The sequence below is a fragment of the Silurus aristotelis genome (assembly GCF_946808225.1).
Source record: "Silurus aristotelis genome assembly, chromosome: 8".
NCBI lineage: Eukaryota > Metazoa > Chordata > Actinopteri > Siluriformes > Siluridae > Silurus > Silurus aristotelis.
The window spans coordinates 1,473,946-1,490,455 of NC_139581.1; the positions used below are offsets into that span (position 1 = coordinate 1,473,946).

General features: G+C 40.3%; 1 protein-coding gene and 1 long non-coding RNA gene across 2 annotated transcripts; one reads left to right on the forward strand and one right to left on the reverse strand.

Annotated features, from left to right (window-relative positions):
* Positions 1-2,641: 2,641 nt before the first annotated feature.
* LOC310730288 lies at positions 2,642-3,671 on the reverse strand. The gene is made up of 2 exons (XR_014534790.1): positions 3,339-3,671; positions 2,642-3,237 (listed from the first exon to the last, which is right to left on the reverse strand). It is a non-coding gene; the product is annotated as an uncharacterized lncRNA (long non-coding RNA).
* A 7,096-nt stretch (positions 3,672-10,767) lies between these two features.
* On the forward strand, positions 10,768-15,809 carry LOC310729599 (tripartite motif-containing protein 16-like). The gene is made up of 6 exons (XM_083547992.1): positions 10,768-11,452; positions 12,591-12,686; positions 12,899-13,132; positions 13,321-13,480; positions 14,562-14,621; positions 14,857-15,809. The coding sequence occupies exons 1-6, from the start codon at positions 10,871-10,873 to the stop codon at positions 15,390-15,392; spliced, it is 1,668 nt and encodes a 555-aa protein (XP_083404118.1). The 5' UTR covers positions 10,768-10,870; the 3' UTR covers positions 15,393-15,809.
* Positions 15,810-16,510: the final 701 nt, after the last annotated feature.

A 16,510-nucleotide genomic window follows, 5' to 3' on the forward strand; every position in this document is an offset into this window, starting at 1 on the left:
TGTAGCATACATTTATTGTACATAGAACATGAACTGATTTATGCTAATATACACCCAATTTACATAGGAAATGCCCCAATTTGATCTTAATATGCATAAATTTACATGAGACACACCCCAATTTGTGCTCAACATCTGATGTACATGAGACATGCCCTATCTTACAGTCAATCAAATTGTCAACAAAGCGTACTTTAATTTATCCACATATACGTGTGTCTGGTAGGATACTGATGTCTTACTGATGCTTTTTACTACTGTTTACTTTTACAATTTGTATTATCTCTAGATATTTAACAATAAATTCACATCTCCTAGTACATCTTTATATAGCTGTATATAAAGATTTATATATCTATATAGTCTATCTATATATAAACTGTATATTGAGTACTGGCTTACATATTTCATATATTTTATACTTATAGAATTAAATATACAGTGGTCCCCCAGAACTCCGGAAATTGCTTCCTTTGTGATTTAAACTCAACAGAATGTGAAGTAATGAACATAAATGCTTTATTTGTCACTTAAAATAAATAATACAATAATAGGTTTTAAAACATTTGATGGAATTTGTTAGTGAAAACATAGTTTATAATGTTATTCCTAACGTTCCTGAACATTTGGTCCCACTGCGGATTCACGCAAATTTTCGGGGGACTTATCGGGGGTTGACTGTACTTTGTAAATTACATCCATCCTGCACACATTCTAATTTAAAAATTTTTATATATACAGTATCTCACAAAAGTAAGTACACCCCTCATTTCAGTAACTATTTTATTATATGTTCTCAAGGGACAATAAAATAGAAATGAAACTTGCATGTATTTTAGTTCATGTGCAGTTTGTTCATCAGTACAGATTTATTGTCCTCTGAAAACCACAAGTGAACTCGTCAAATCTGCGTCCAATGTGTTAGTTTTATTTGAGCACCATTGTTATGTAGCACTGCTTTACTCCTCCTGGGTATGGAATTCACCAGAGCTGCACAGGTTGTTGCTGGGATCCTCTTCCACTCCTCCATAATGACATCACGGCGCTGCTGGATGTTACAAACATGGTGCTTCTCCACCTTCCGCTTGAGGATCCCCACAAAATGTTTCTTGGTTCTCCTCACAAGGGCGTCGCCACGCATGCTGGACACCATCTGAACCAAACAAGTTTATCTTCGTCTCATCAGACCACAACAAATGGTTCCAGTAATTCATGCTCTTGGACAGGTTTTTCTTCGGGTTTTCTTGTGAGCAGCTTCAGAAGAGGCTCCTTCTGGCCTGCTAATCGACTTGTTGCTGTGTGCGGCGTTCAGTCTGATCAATGACAAGTGGACCTTTAGCTTCTGCCACCTCTAAAGCAACTCTGCAGCACTCATGTGTCTGTTTTACTGAAGCAGCTTCTGCACCTGACGCACAGCACGGGGACTCGACTTCTCTGATGGACCCTTGTGAGGTCTGTTCCGAGTGGAACCCATGTTGGAGAACCTCTGTATGACCATAAGTATCAGGGTGATACCGATCTTCTTACAGCCTCGGCATCTTAGTGGAGAGCAACAATTCTAATTCTCACATCACCAGAGACTCTTTAGAGGTCCATGTTGAACATCCAGTGGTCAGTATGAGAGAATTGAACTCAAAGCACAAAATTTGATCTGCTCTAATACAAGATACACACATTTGTATGGTTCTATCAAGCTGACAAAAACATGAAGATGATGAATAGAACCTGTGGTTTTGCACTTTTACATGACGTACAGCTGTTATCACTGAGGGTGTACTCACTTTTGTTGGCAGCTTATTACACAATAATGACTGTATGTTGAGGTATTTTCATAATGTTTCGTATGTTGAGGACAGTAAATGCGTTCTGCTACACGATCTGCACAATAACCAAAATATATCCAAGTTTCATTTCTATTGTATTGTCCCTTGAGAAGATGAAATGTGAGGGGTGTACTCACTTTTGTGAGTTACTGTGTATATATATATATATACTCTATATCTACTCATAGTTGTTTGCACAACATCTGCACATTTTCACTGCCCAAAGCCTTTATATTTATATGTTGTGTATTTATTTATCTGCACATTTATGACACTCCCTGATAAATCAAATCGAATATACATCTCATTTACTTTAGACACATTTTTCTCAGTTTACCCTTATATACAGTTTCTCTACTGAGAGCCGTCCTTATTGACATGAGACATATACGATAAAAAAAAAAAAATATGAAATTTTTAGATTAAATATAATGAAAAAATATGCATGGACAGTGAAAAGTGTGGAAATCCTTGCGTTTCTGGGAGACATGTGCATGTACCTTTTGTTTCTATGCAACAAATTAATATAACGGGATAAAGATTTCCTCTGACCAAACAAAATCTATAAATGTCCAGGTGTCAAGTCAAGTTTATTTCTTTAGGGCTTTTCACAACAGACATTGTCTCAAAGCAGCTTTACAGAATTAAAGAGTTAAGGTGAATGGTGTGTGTTTATCTCTGATGAGCACCATGGAGACTGTGACCAGGAAAATCTCACTAAGTTGTTATGAGAAAGAAACCTTGAGAGGAACCAGACTCAATAGCGGAACCCATCCTCATTTTGGTGACATCAAAAGTGTGATTAAAAATCTTAAATCTTAAAATTTCTAGATGTTCCACTTTATTTTCATTGGGAAAAAAAATCCTCCTTTAGCATTAAGATCAGTTTTACACACTCTTACTTTCTTTACTCACTTTCTTCCAGTTATCACTGTCCAAATCTTAGAACATACATTTTCTTAAAAAACCATAAAAGACTCGGCGTCTCCACATTTTTTTAGACACCGAATTATCCACACATGCTAATATGCTAGCATTAACAACCCACACAAACAATACGAATTGAATAAAGTTAGCATTGTTTAGCACAAGAGAGCAGCATGAGCCTTTGCCAGCACCTGATCTGAGACTGTGTAGCGTGCCGTTCTCTACCGAGAAGCTGTTTATTCATTTGGGCTACGGTTACGCAGTGGAACTGGAAATGGAAAGCGTTCTGCTGGATGGCAGCTCTTCTGGAAAACACAGTATTTGGAAGAGCGAGTGGCTTCACTGAGTCACGCTCTTGAAGAAAGAAGTGATTTTTTTCACGTATAAATGTCTTGTTTTTATCTCTACTTGATGTCTTAGGTGGAATAAACATGCTCCCCAAAACCTGCTCAGATGATTCAGGAATCAACCAGAAACCATAAAGGATCTGTGGAACAAACACACACAAGTTTTCTCAAGGTTTCATCGTGATCATGGTGTGTGTGTGTGTGTGTGTGTGTGTGTGTGTGTGTGTGTGTGTGTGTGTACGTGTGTACGAGGATCTAAGGATTCTTACGCAACAGAAACCCTTGAGAGGCATGTTAGTTTTTTTTTTGCTGATTCAATGTGGAATTCCCTCCAAACTTCCATCAAGCCGCATCTGCAACCAATCCAGAGCTTTATGTAGGTCATGTTCCCACACTAGCAGGCATGAACTTGGGCCAAGCGACGGTTTGCTCCTTTACCCCCACCCCCCCATTTCTCTCGTTCTCTGTCATTCTCTCACTCTCTCTCTCTCTCTCTCTCTCTCTCTCTCTCTCTCTCTCTCTCTCTCTCTCTCTCTCTCATTTTTTGTCTCATTCTCTCTCTCTCTCTCTCTCTCTCTCTCTCTTGTTCTCTCTCTCTCTCTCTCTCGCTCTCTTTCTCTCATTTTTGTCTCATTCTCTCTCTCTCGCTCTCTCACTTGTTCTCTCTCTCTCTCTCTCTCTCTCTCTCTCTCTCTCTCTCTCTCTCTCTCTCTCTCTCTCTCTCTCTCCATACAGTTCAGCGAGGACAGAGAGACCCACATCCATGACATGAGACATGAGCTATTAACATTTTTTAGAACATGAGCCAATAAATTCAAATAACAACAATTATTTTGGAAAAAAGGAAAGTTCAGGCTGGTGGGAGGAGTAATGGAAGGAGGAGTAATGGAAGGAGGAGTAATGGAAGGAGGAGTAATGGAAGGAGGAGTAATGGAGTGAAGCTGGAGCTCATCAGTGAGGGATCTGAAGGATTTTCCAACAATGAGGAAAAAATTAAATTAAGAAATGTTAAAAAAAAACTGTTTTCTAAAGGGGACAGGATAACATTCGTCTTAACATTCCACAGAATTAACCAGCCTGTAGATTAGACACTCACTCACACACTCACTCACTCACTCACTCACTCACTCATTTAATCACTCACTCACTCACTCACTCACTTACTCACTCACTCATTTAATCACTCACTCACTCACTCACTCACTCACTCACTCACTCACACACTCACTCACTCACTCACTCACTCATTTAATCACTCACTCACTCATTTAATCACTCACTCACTCACTCATTTAATCACTCACTCACTCACTCACTCACTCACACACTCACTCACTCACTCACTCACTCATTTAATCACTCACTCACTCACTCATTTAATCACTCACTCACTCACTCACTCACTCACACACTCACTCACTCACTCATTTAATCACTCACTCACTCACTCACTCACTCACTCATTTAATCACTCACTCACTCACTCACTCACTCATTTAATCACTCACTCAATCACTTAATTACTCACTCACTCACTCACTCATTTAATCACTCACTCACTCACTCACTCACTCACTCACTCACTCACTCACTCACTCACTCATTTAATCACTCATTTACTCACTCACTCATTTAATCACTCACCCACTCACTCTCTCACTCATTTAATCACTCACTCACTCACTCATTTAATCACTCACTCACTCACTCATTTAATCACTCACCCACTCACTCTCTCACTCATTTAATCACTCACTCACTCACTCACTCATTTAATTACTCACTCACTCAATCATTTAATCACTGACTCACTCATTTAATCACTCACTCACTCACTCACCCACTCACTCACTCAATCACTCACTCACTCATTTAATCACTCACTCACTCATTTAATCACTCACTCACTCACTCACTCACTCATTTAATCACTTACTCACTCATTTAATCACTCACTCACTCACTCACTCATTTAATCACTCACTCACTCACTTATTTAATCACTCACTCACTCACTCACTCACTCACTCACTCATGCATTTAATCACTCACTCACTCACTCATTTAATCACTCACTCACTCACTCACTCACTCACTCACTCACTCACTCATTTAACCACTCACTTACTCACTCACTCATTTAATCACTCACTCCCTCACTCACTCATTTAATCACTCACTTACTCACTCACTCATTTAATCACTCACTTACTCACTCACTCACTTAATCACTCACTCACTCACTCACTCACTCATTTAATCACTCACTCACTCACTCACTCACTCACTCACTCACTCACTCATTTAATCACTCATTTACTCACTCACTCATTTAATCACTCACCCACTCACTCTCTCACTCATTTAATCACTCACTCACTCACTCATTTAATCACTCACTCACTCACTCATTTAATCACTCACTCACCCACTCACTCTCTCACTCATTTAATCACTCACTCACTCACTCACTCATTTAATTACTCACTCACTCAATCATTTAATCACTCACTCACTCACTCACTCACTCACTCACTCACTCACTCACTCACTCACCCACTCACTCACTCAATCACTCACTCACTCATTTAATCACTCACTCACTCATTTAATCACTCACTCACTCACTCACTCATTTAATCACTTACTCACTCATTTAATCACTCACTCACTCACTCACTCATTTAATCACTCACTCACTCACTTATTTAATCACTCACTCACTCACTCACTCACTCACTCATGCATTTAATCACTCACTCACTCACTCATTTAATCACTCACTCACTCACTCACTCACTCACTCACTCACTCACTCATTTAACCACTCACTTACTCACTCACTCATTTAATCACTCACTCCCTCACTCACTCATTTAATCACTCACTTACTCACTCTCTCATTTAATCACTCCCTCACTCATTTAATCACTCCCTCACTCACTCACTCACTCACTCACTCGTTTACTCACTCACTCACTCACTCATTTAATCACACACTCTTTTACTCACTCACTCACTCACTCACTCACTCACTCACTCACTCAATCACTCATTTAATCACTCACACACTCACTCATTTACTCACTCACTCACTCACTCATTTAATCACTCACTCACTCATTTACTCACTCACTTACTCACTCACTCACTCATTTAATCATTTACTCACTCACTCACTCACTCACTCACTCATTTAATCACTCACTTACTCACTCACTCATTTAATCACTCACTTACTCACTCACTCATTTAATCACTCCCTCACTCATTTAATCACTCCCTCACTCATTTAATCACTCCCTCACTCATTTAATCACTCACTCACTCATTCACTCACTCACTCATTTAATCACTCACTTACTCACTCACTCATTTAATCACTCCCTCACTCATTTAATCACTCGTCACTCACTCCCTCACTCACTTCCTCACTCACTCACTCACTCACTCACTCATTTAATCACTCACTCACTCATTTAATCACTCACTCACTCACTCACTCACTCATTTAATCACTCACTCACTCATTTAATCACTCACTCACTCACTCACTCACTCACGCACTCACTCACTCACTCATTTAATCACTCACTCACTCACTCACTCACTCATTTAATCACTCACTCACTCACTCACTTAATCACTCACTCACTTACTCACTCATTTAATCACTCACTCATTTAATCACTCACTCACTCACCCATTTAATCACTCACTCACTCACTCACTCACTCACTCACTCACTCACTAATTTAATCACTCAACCACTCACTCTCTCACTCATTTAATCAATCACTCACTCATTTAATCACTCATTTAATCACTCACTCACTCACTCACTCACTCACTCACTCACTCACTCACTAATTTAATCACTCAACCACTCACTCTCTCACTCATTTAATCACTCACTCACTCACTCACTCACTCACTCACTCATTTAATCACTTACTCACTCACTCACTCACTCACTCACTCATTAATCACTCACCCACTCATTTAATCACTCACTCACTCATTTAATCACTCACTCACTCACTCACTCACTCACTCACTCACTCATTTAATCACTCACTCACTCACTCACTCATTTAATCACTCACTCACTCACTCATTCACTCACTCACTCATTTAATCACTCACTCACTCACTCACTCACTCACTCACTCACTCACTCACGCATTTAATCACTCACTTACTCATTTAATTATTTACTCACTCATTCACTCACTCACTCATTTAATCACTCACTCACTCACTCACTCATTTAATCACTCACTCACTCACTCACTCACTCACTCACTCACTCGTTTATTCACTTACTCACTCACTCACTCGTTTAATCACACACTCTCTCACTCACTCACTCACTCACTCACTCACTCACTCACTCACTCATTTAATCACTCACACACTCACTCATTTACTTACTCACTCACTCATTTACTCACTCACTCACTCACTCACTCACACACTCACTCACTCACTCACTCACTCATTTAATCACACACTCTCTCACTCACTCACCCACTCACTCACTCACTCACTCACTCACTCACTCACTCACTCACTCATTTAATCACTCACACACTCACTCACTCACTCACTCACACACTCACTTATTTACTCACTCACTCACTCACTCACTCATTTACTCACTCACTCACTCACTTACTCACTCACTCACTCACTCATTTAATCACTCACACACTCACTCATTTACTTACTCACTCACTCACTCACTCACTCACTCATTTACTCATTTAATCACTCACACACTCACTCACTAATTTACTCACTCACTCATTTACTCACTCATTTACTCACTCACTCACTCACTCACTCACTCACTCACTCACTCAGAGCCAGAAAGAGATAGAGCACAGAGAAAGATTGATAGATATCTAAAGAAACTAAGTGACGCTGGGCACAGGCTTCTTCATTAAGACTGACAGACACATGGGCCATAACTTTGGACAGGCCACACCTTCTTCATTATGACTAACACATACAGGCCACGCCTCCTTTAATTGGACTGACAAAAAGCTACAACTCTTAAGTATACTGTGAGTGAGACAGTGGACAGGCCACACCTCCTTTACTGTGACTGATAAAAACATAGGCCACACCCCCTTAGTAAGACTGACATAAACATAGGCCACACCCCCTTAGTAAGACTGACATTAACATAACCCACACCTTCTTTAAGTGGACAAAAAGAGACAGAGAACAGGCCACACCTTCACTAAGAATGACAGGTACATAGGCCACACCCACTATAACCTAGAAGGCCTTAATTGGACACAGAAGCCACTCCTACTTGGTTTGGACAGAACCCACACCCATTGCTGCAACCTGGAATCTGTCCCTTTTTAAGAGGTGATGTCAGATGTTATGTAATAAAAAAAAAAAGATTTCACAGCTGAGGTGGAATCCAGAGCTCAGAGGTGAGTAATTGAAGATTAATGAGTCTTGGGGAAAGGCACAACAGCGAAGTTCTGGTGGGGTTTACAGATGAGAGCAGGATCATAATGAGGAGAAGAAGAATAAACCTGCTGAAATTCCTCAAGGGGAAGTTTATAACCCTCCTATTGGTGCATGAACTTGCTTTCAATTCTTGCTAGAAAAAAAGTTATAACGATATTACAGTAGTGTTGAGTTCTGTGTCCTGATTGGTAGACACGTAGACACTCATTTAGACACATTTAATGTTTAACCTTAACAACCAACCACTGGGCAGAAATGCACAAGAATGAAACGAATCCTGCAGATCTCTCCATGATCTATCAATCATGCTTCCTCTGAGGTGCTTGTTAACAGGCCCATGATGAGGTTGACCTTTCAATATTAGAAGAATACAAAAGTGAATTTCTCTGTTTCCATCAAACATTACTGTTCCAATCTCCAGTGATTTGTTATTAAAATCGTTAAAAGCATTAAAGTTTTTACATTTTTTGGTTTGGCCCCTTTCTAGTGTGTAAAGGTGATGAGAAAATATCGTCTGCCATCTAGTGGTCAAAATGAGCATGTTTAGTTTGTTCTTGGATGTCCTGCATTATTAATAAACAAGCTTCAGTTTGTTCAGAATGCAGCAGACAGAGTTCTCACAAGGTCAAGAAAATATCACCACATAACCCCAATCTTCTCATCCCTACACTGGCTTCCTGTTAAGTTTCAATTAGACTACAAACTACTACTTCTTAGTTATAAAGCACTAAATGGTTTATCTCTATGTATCTCTCCAGTCTTTTAACACGCTACAATCCATCACGCTCCCTGAGATCTCAAAACTCTGGACTTCTAGTAGTTCCTAGAATAGCAAAGTCCACTAAAGGTGGTAGATCATTCTCACATTTAGCTCCTAAACTCTGGAACAGTCTTCCTGACAGTGTTCGGGGTTCAGATACACTCTCCCAGTTTAAGTGCAGATTAAAGACGTATGTTTTTAGCGAGTTCTACACATAACACACATCATATCATAACCTTGTGCTCCAGAACATCTGATCACATCACATTATCAACTTGTGCTGTTAATATCATGAACAGCAGCTACGCTAATTCCTCTCCACTGCTTCTCTTTCTCTCCCCATCCCGAGGCTTTCTGAGGTTTGGCCAGCTCCAGTCACGTCCCACCTCGTGAAGATTATGGACCTTTGAAGAAGTAGATGCCGAACTCGCAAACATCCCGAACCATCTAGAGACGTACCAGTGCCAATTAGATCCCGCTACATGTGTGGAGTTGTGACATTGGACCTCCTGGAGTGTTTAAAGGCTCTGGCATGGAGAAGCTGATGCTGGATCTGTGATGATCACAAATGTTGAGCTCAGTAGCTCCTACTTTTATACCAAAGACTGCAGAAAGAACATTACTTATAATCTTATACTCCAGTACTCATGTTAGTTCTCACTCTCCAGTGTTCTGTATTGTTGAAAGATTTATGATCAAACTCTTGATGTCACCCAAATGAGGATGGGTTCCCCTTTTGAGTCTGGTTCCTCTCAAGGTTTCTTTCTCATAACATCTAAGGGAGTTTTTCCTTGCCACAGTCGCCACGGCTGCTCATCAGGGATAAACACACACCATTCACCTTCACTGTTGATTTGTGTAAAGCTGCTTTGAGACAATGTCTGTTGTGAAAAGCGCAATAGAAATAAACTAAACTTGACTTGACTTCTTCGCGGGTGAGGAGGAAACCAGAGAACACAAATTACATTAAAATATACACCACTAATTTTCCAAAAGGGCAACACATTGAGACTGAGATGAAATATGAAGCACGATCCTTTAAAAAGATCTGCATAATAAAAATAAATAAATACTATGATAATAAAAGTTTAAATCTTTTAATAATCTCATGTATGAGTCTGATGCACTAAATGAAATGCAAAGGACTAAAAAATTCAGTGTCACCCAGATAAGAATGGGTTCCTGTTCTGAGGAGTTTTATCTGCTTAAAGTTTCTTCCTCATATCATCTCAGGAAGTTTTTCTCTCACCACCATCACCTCTGACTCACCCATTAGGAATCCATTATAAATTCTATTATTCTCACCTGTTGCATTTCTGCCATTTTTCCTTTAAAGTCTGAACTTCCCCATTCTATAAAGCCACCCCCCTCTCTCTCTCTCTCTCTCTCTCTCTCTCTCTCTCTCTCTCTCTCTCTCTCTCTCTCTCTCTCTCTCTCATTATTTGATGCAGACAGAAACAGAAAGTTCATTTTAGAGGAAAGAAAACTCAGAGTCGCTCTGTTTCATTGTGTGACTACAAGAAATGGCAGAGGTTGTAGATCAGAATCAGTTCATCTGTGCAGTGTGTCTGGATCTTTTCAAGGATCCGGTCACTACTTCCTGTGGTCACAGTTACTGTAAAGTGTGTATTAATGGTTGTTGGGATCAGGAGGATCTGCAGAGGGTCTACAGCTGCCCCCAGTGTAGAGAAACTTTCACTCCGAGGCCTGTTCTACGCAGGAACAACATTTTGGCTGAAGTGGTGGAGAAACTAAAGGAGACTGAACTCCAAGCTGCTTCTCCTGCTCACTGTTACGCTGGACCTGGAGATGTGGACTGTGATTTCTGCACTGGGAGAAAACACAAAGCCGTCAAGTCCTGTCTGGTATGTCTGGCCTCGTATTGTGAAGATCATCTTACACCTCACTATCAGTCTCAGGCTTTTAAGAAGCACAAGTTAGTTGAAGCCTGTGTAGATCTCCAAGAGAAGATCTGCTCTCAGCACGACAAACTGATGGAGATCTACTGCCGTACTGACCAAAGCTTCATCTGTTACTTGTGTATGATGGATGACCATAAAGGCCATGATACAGTTTCAACTACTGCAGAAAGAAGTAAAAAACAGGTGAGATCTGAACTTTATTATTCTTTTACAATGTCTACAAATACTATTTCTAATCTAATTTCTATTCAGTCTTTTGTAAAGAAGTATGAAACCGGTCAGACCAGTCAGTGTACTTTAAATAACTAACAACATTCTTACAGGATTTAATAAAGTGTTCACATGACATGATAAATATCTTCTGCACTGTTATTATGGTGTTGACATTAAATTTTATTTACACTTTTTATTTGAAAATCTGTTTTGTTTCTGATAATTCTGATCATTTGTAATATATTTTATTTTAAACATGTTTATTAAGTATATAGTATATGATGTAGCACCACTGGTTCCATTTGCAAGCCAACCACACCCTCAACTGATGAACTCTGAGACCTTCTGTGATAACCAGTGCCAAAGAGCCACAATTCAAATGAACACATCTCAAGGCTTTGGAAGTTTATTTTTTTAACTTACATTTATCTCATTAAAACAACTGAGCAGTTAAGGGTCCAGGAGTAGCAGCTTGGTGGTGGTGGGATTCAAACTCTTTTGTTCAGAAATCCAACGTCTTAACCGCTGAGCTACCGCTTTCCCATTTGCAGAAATGCAACTCCAAACCTGCAGGAAACCTCCACCATGCTTCACTGTCACCTGCAGACACTTATTATTGTCCACTGTATTGACCACTGAAGACCAGGAACATCTCACAAGATCTGCAGTTTTGAAGACGCTCTGACCCAGTCGTCTAGACGTCACAATTTGTCAAACTCACTCAAATCCTTCTATCTGGCTGAAATCAATCAACACTATCAACAGCAGCATTCACCCCAGCACAGCCTTTTCACACTCCCACAGGAGCGTTAATGCCAGAACCTCTTTCTCACATGGGCCTTCAGGCCTGTGAACAATACACCCATCCACTGCCTCTCTCCATCAATGCAGACAAATTTTACCTTCTGACCCTGAGAGTCGTCCACTACTTCATTCTTAAATTCACACCTCAGGACAATATCCAGGTTGCCACTCCACCTGCCTGCAAGCTTCTGTAAAAGAAAGGAAACCAGAGAACCTTAAGAAAACCCACACAACATTTTAACATGTAAAACTCAGTAAACCAAGTCCAGGATTAAACTAAAAATATCTATTTATTTGGTCTCAGAATGAATTAAAGGAGGAGCAGTTTAAATCCCAGCAGAGGATCCAGGAGAAGCAGAAGAAGGTGCAGGAGCTGAAACAGGCTGTTGATACTATAAAAGTGAGGAATAAACACACACACACACACACACACACAGTGAGAGTTCAGTATATATATATATATATATATATATATATATATATATATATATATATATATATATATATATATATATATATTGTGTGTGTGTGTGTGTGTGTGTGTGTGTGTGTGTGTGTGTGTGTGTGTGTGTGTGGGTGTGTGTGGGTGTGTGTGTGTGTGTGTTCTAACAGAAGCGTTCACAGGCAGCAGTAGATGATAATGAGAAGATCTTTAATGAGATGATCAGCTCCCTGGTGAAAAGGCGCTCGGAGGTGACGGAGCTGATCAGAGTTCAGGAAAAAGCTGATCTGAGTCGAGCTGAACGACTCCTGAAACATCTGGAGCAGGAGATCACTGATCTTCAGAGGAGAGTCAGTGATCTGGAGCAGCTTTCACACACACCTGATCACATCCACTTCCTCCAGGTAACACTCACTGTCTGATCTACAGAGGGCGCTGTTCCTCACAAAGTTTCCTCCTAAAAGCTCATTACAGCAACAATAAATGATCCTGTGTGAGATCACAAGTGTGTCTTTGGTCTGATTCAGTCTGAGATTCATTCGTTTCTCTCCTCCACTTTTTTCCTTCTCTATGATGTGTTTCCTCTCTGTAGAGTTTCCCGTCTCTCTGTGTTTCTCCTGGATGTGACGACTCACCCAGCTTCACTGTCAATCAACATCTCTCATTTGATGGAGTGAAGAAATCGGTCTCCGATCTGAAAAAACGAGTCGAGGAAATCTGTCAGGAGGAATTCAACAAAATCCCTCCACAAGGTAAACAAATAGTTGTGTTGGAAATGATTTATTTGTATATCACAGTAAAGAGGGAGAGAAATTTCATGGAACAGGAATAAGTGGAGGTCACGTATGCAGAAGAAGGTAGATAGCGTTCTCCTCTGAGTGTGTTCCACTGCCTTGTGAGACAGCATGAGCAGCAGATTAAAAAGACACTGATGCGTCTGATACCAGCAAATCATCAAAACTTTCACATTTATGCCAAATGTTTCCACATCATTTTTCAGTCTCCATTTTGTCTCTAAACGTTCTTTCTAAAACGTAAGTACAACACACACACACACACACACACACACAAACACACACACACACACTCTGTCAGGGTATGGACCACAATTTGGAAGCTGGAGTAGCTCTTTCATGTTTATTGAGGTAAACAGAGCACAACACCGAGTCAGAGAGCGTACGAACCGTAACGGGGGTTGAGTCCGTAAAGCCGCCATAATCCTTGGAACAGGTACAATCCACAGGGAAGGTATATAATCCACAGGGAAGGTATATAATCCACAGGGAAGGTCTATAATCCACAGGGAAGGTATATAATCCACAGGGAAGGTATATAATCCACAGGGAAGGTCTATAATCCACACGGAAGGTATATAATCCACAGGGAAGGTCTATAATCCAAGGGGAAGGGATATAATCCACAGGGAAGGTATATAATCCACGGAACCAGCGGGGAATGCTGGCAGTCTCGGGTCAGGTCGGTCACCGTAGCCATAAAGTAGGTCTGACACTAGTGATGTCGGAACGAAGGATTATATGTTGAATCGGTAACGAGAGACACCTGTTAATGCCGGGAGCAGCAGAGCGAGGCAGCGTGACAGCTACCGAGGGGGGCGTGGCTCCCTGACACACACACACACACACACACACACACACACACACACACACACACACACACCTATTACACTAGATAGACTTTAATTCAGATCTGGAAAGTTATCTGACACCGTTGTTAGGCGTCTGATACCAGCAAAGAATCACAACTTTCATATTTATGATGTAAAATGTTTCCACATCATTTTTCAGTCTCCATTTTGTCTCTGTGTCTCAACAGCTGCAGCAGTTCAGATGATTTTACCCTCAGAACCAAAGAGCAGAGCAGATTTTCTGCAGTGTAGGTGTAACACACACACACACACACACACACACACACACACACAGAGTGTGAACATGTCTGTATTGATGATCTAAATCTGATCCATTTCTCCCTGATGACTGATGATGTGTAATATTTAAAATAGTTCATGTAGAGCAGCATTAGGAGAACAGAAACACACACAGGTGTCTCACACACACTTATTATAAATCCTGTGATTAACATCAAACCTGTGCACATTTTATTGTTCTAGATTTCTGTTATCTGACTCTGGATCCCAACACAGCACATCCTCAACTCATTCTGTCTGAGAAGAACAGAGTCGTGACACGCAGTGATACAAAACAGCGATACTCTGATCATCCAGAGAGATTTGACTACAGGCCTCAGGTGTTGTGTAAAGAGAGTGTGTGTGGACGCTGTTACTGGGAGGTGGAGTGGAGCGGTGGTGTTGTGTTTATATCAGTCTCATATAAAGAGATCAGCAGGACTGGAGACGGTTATGAGCATTTGTTTGGATACAACAGTCAGTCCTGGAGTCTGGTGTGTTCTTCTTCCTCTGTCTCTTTTTGGCACAATCACATTAATACTGCACTCCGAGGTCCAGCGTCCTCCAGAATAGGAGTGTATGTGGATCACAGTGCAGGAACTCTGTCCTTCTACAGCGTCTCTGATACGATGAGGCCCCTCCACAGAATCCACACCACATTCACTCGGCCTCTATACGCTGGATTCTATGTAGGTTCTAACACAGTTATGAGGTTTTGTGATGAAATAAACTGCATGTAAAAGTTTAATAAAATGATAACTGAGGAGTCGGATTTCATTTCTCCCTGAACTTCAGTAATTCTGTGTGCAGAATCTGTAGAATGTAGGATGTTTCTAGAATAAAGGTAAAGGTACAGAGATGTTTCCAGGCCACGTTCCTCATGATTGTGATAAAGGTTTCAATTAATTCTTAAATAATAAAAGCCATAAAAATCCTTCATCTTTGCCTTTTTTCCAAACTGAGTTTTGTGCTGATGAACTCGAGATGATCTGTGAGAGATGGAATAGGCTGGGGTGTCCCAATACTTTTGGCCTAATGTTTTGCCTCGTGTGAATTATTTGTACATGTTGAAACAGAATCTATTTTTCAGAGGATATATTTTGGGTGAAAAGTGCACTTGTGGTTTCTTACTTTAAAATAAACACCCGGATGTTTGACGTTTTCTAATGCAGTCAAATTCATAGCTGGCTTAAATTTCTCTATATTTTTGGGTCACTATTGATATTTCTATCTGTATATATTTATTTTTATGTGCTGTGTGACTGTGTTTTAACCTCAACCTAAAACCCCACCTGAGTCAAATCCACATGTTTTCCTCAGTTCTAGTGGAAGTGTGAGGAGGATCTCTCTCCCACTGGGACTTTAATCATTTTCCTACAGAAATAAATGTACTGAAAGGTTCACAGGAAATCCAGATCACTCCTTTATTCAATTCGTTCCCAACAAACACACATTTATTCTAAATCTTAGACCTAATGTGCTGAAAACGGCTCCGCTGATGCTTCTTGTCTCGTCACTTTAACAACAAGCTCATTTTATTACAGGAATCACAGAAATGTTTTGCCTCACTGGATGTTACTGTCGGCGGCTGAACGTTTCTACAGTAAAACAGTTCAAATATTCCACTTTAGCCGCTTAGCTTCCATCTTAGCTTCCACTTCAGACGTGAGTGGGCGTGGCTTTAATGTTTTCAGAGCTCGTTCTTAAGCTGTTTCAGCATTAAAGTTTTAAAGTTCAAACATTAAGGCCATGCCCACTCACATCTGATTGGCCAGATCAAACATTTGAATATTGACTGTTAAACTGCACTAAACATTTTATTTATTTATTTTGTTTGTTTTATTTTGTTTTTTTGTCA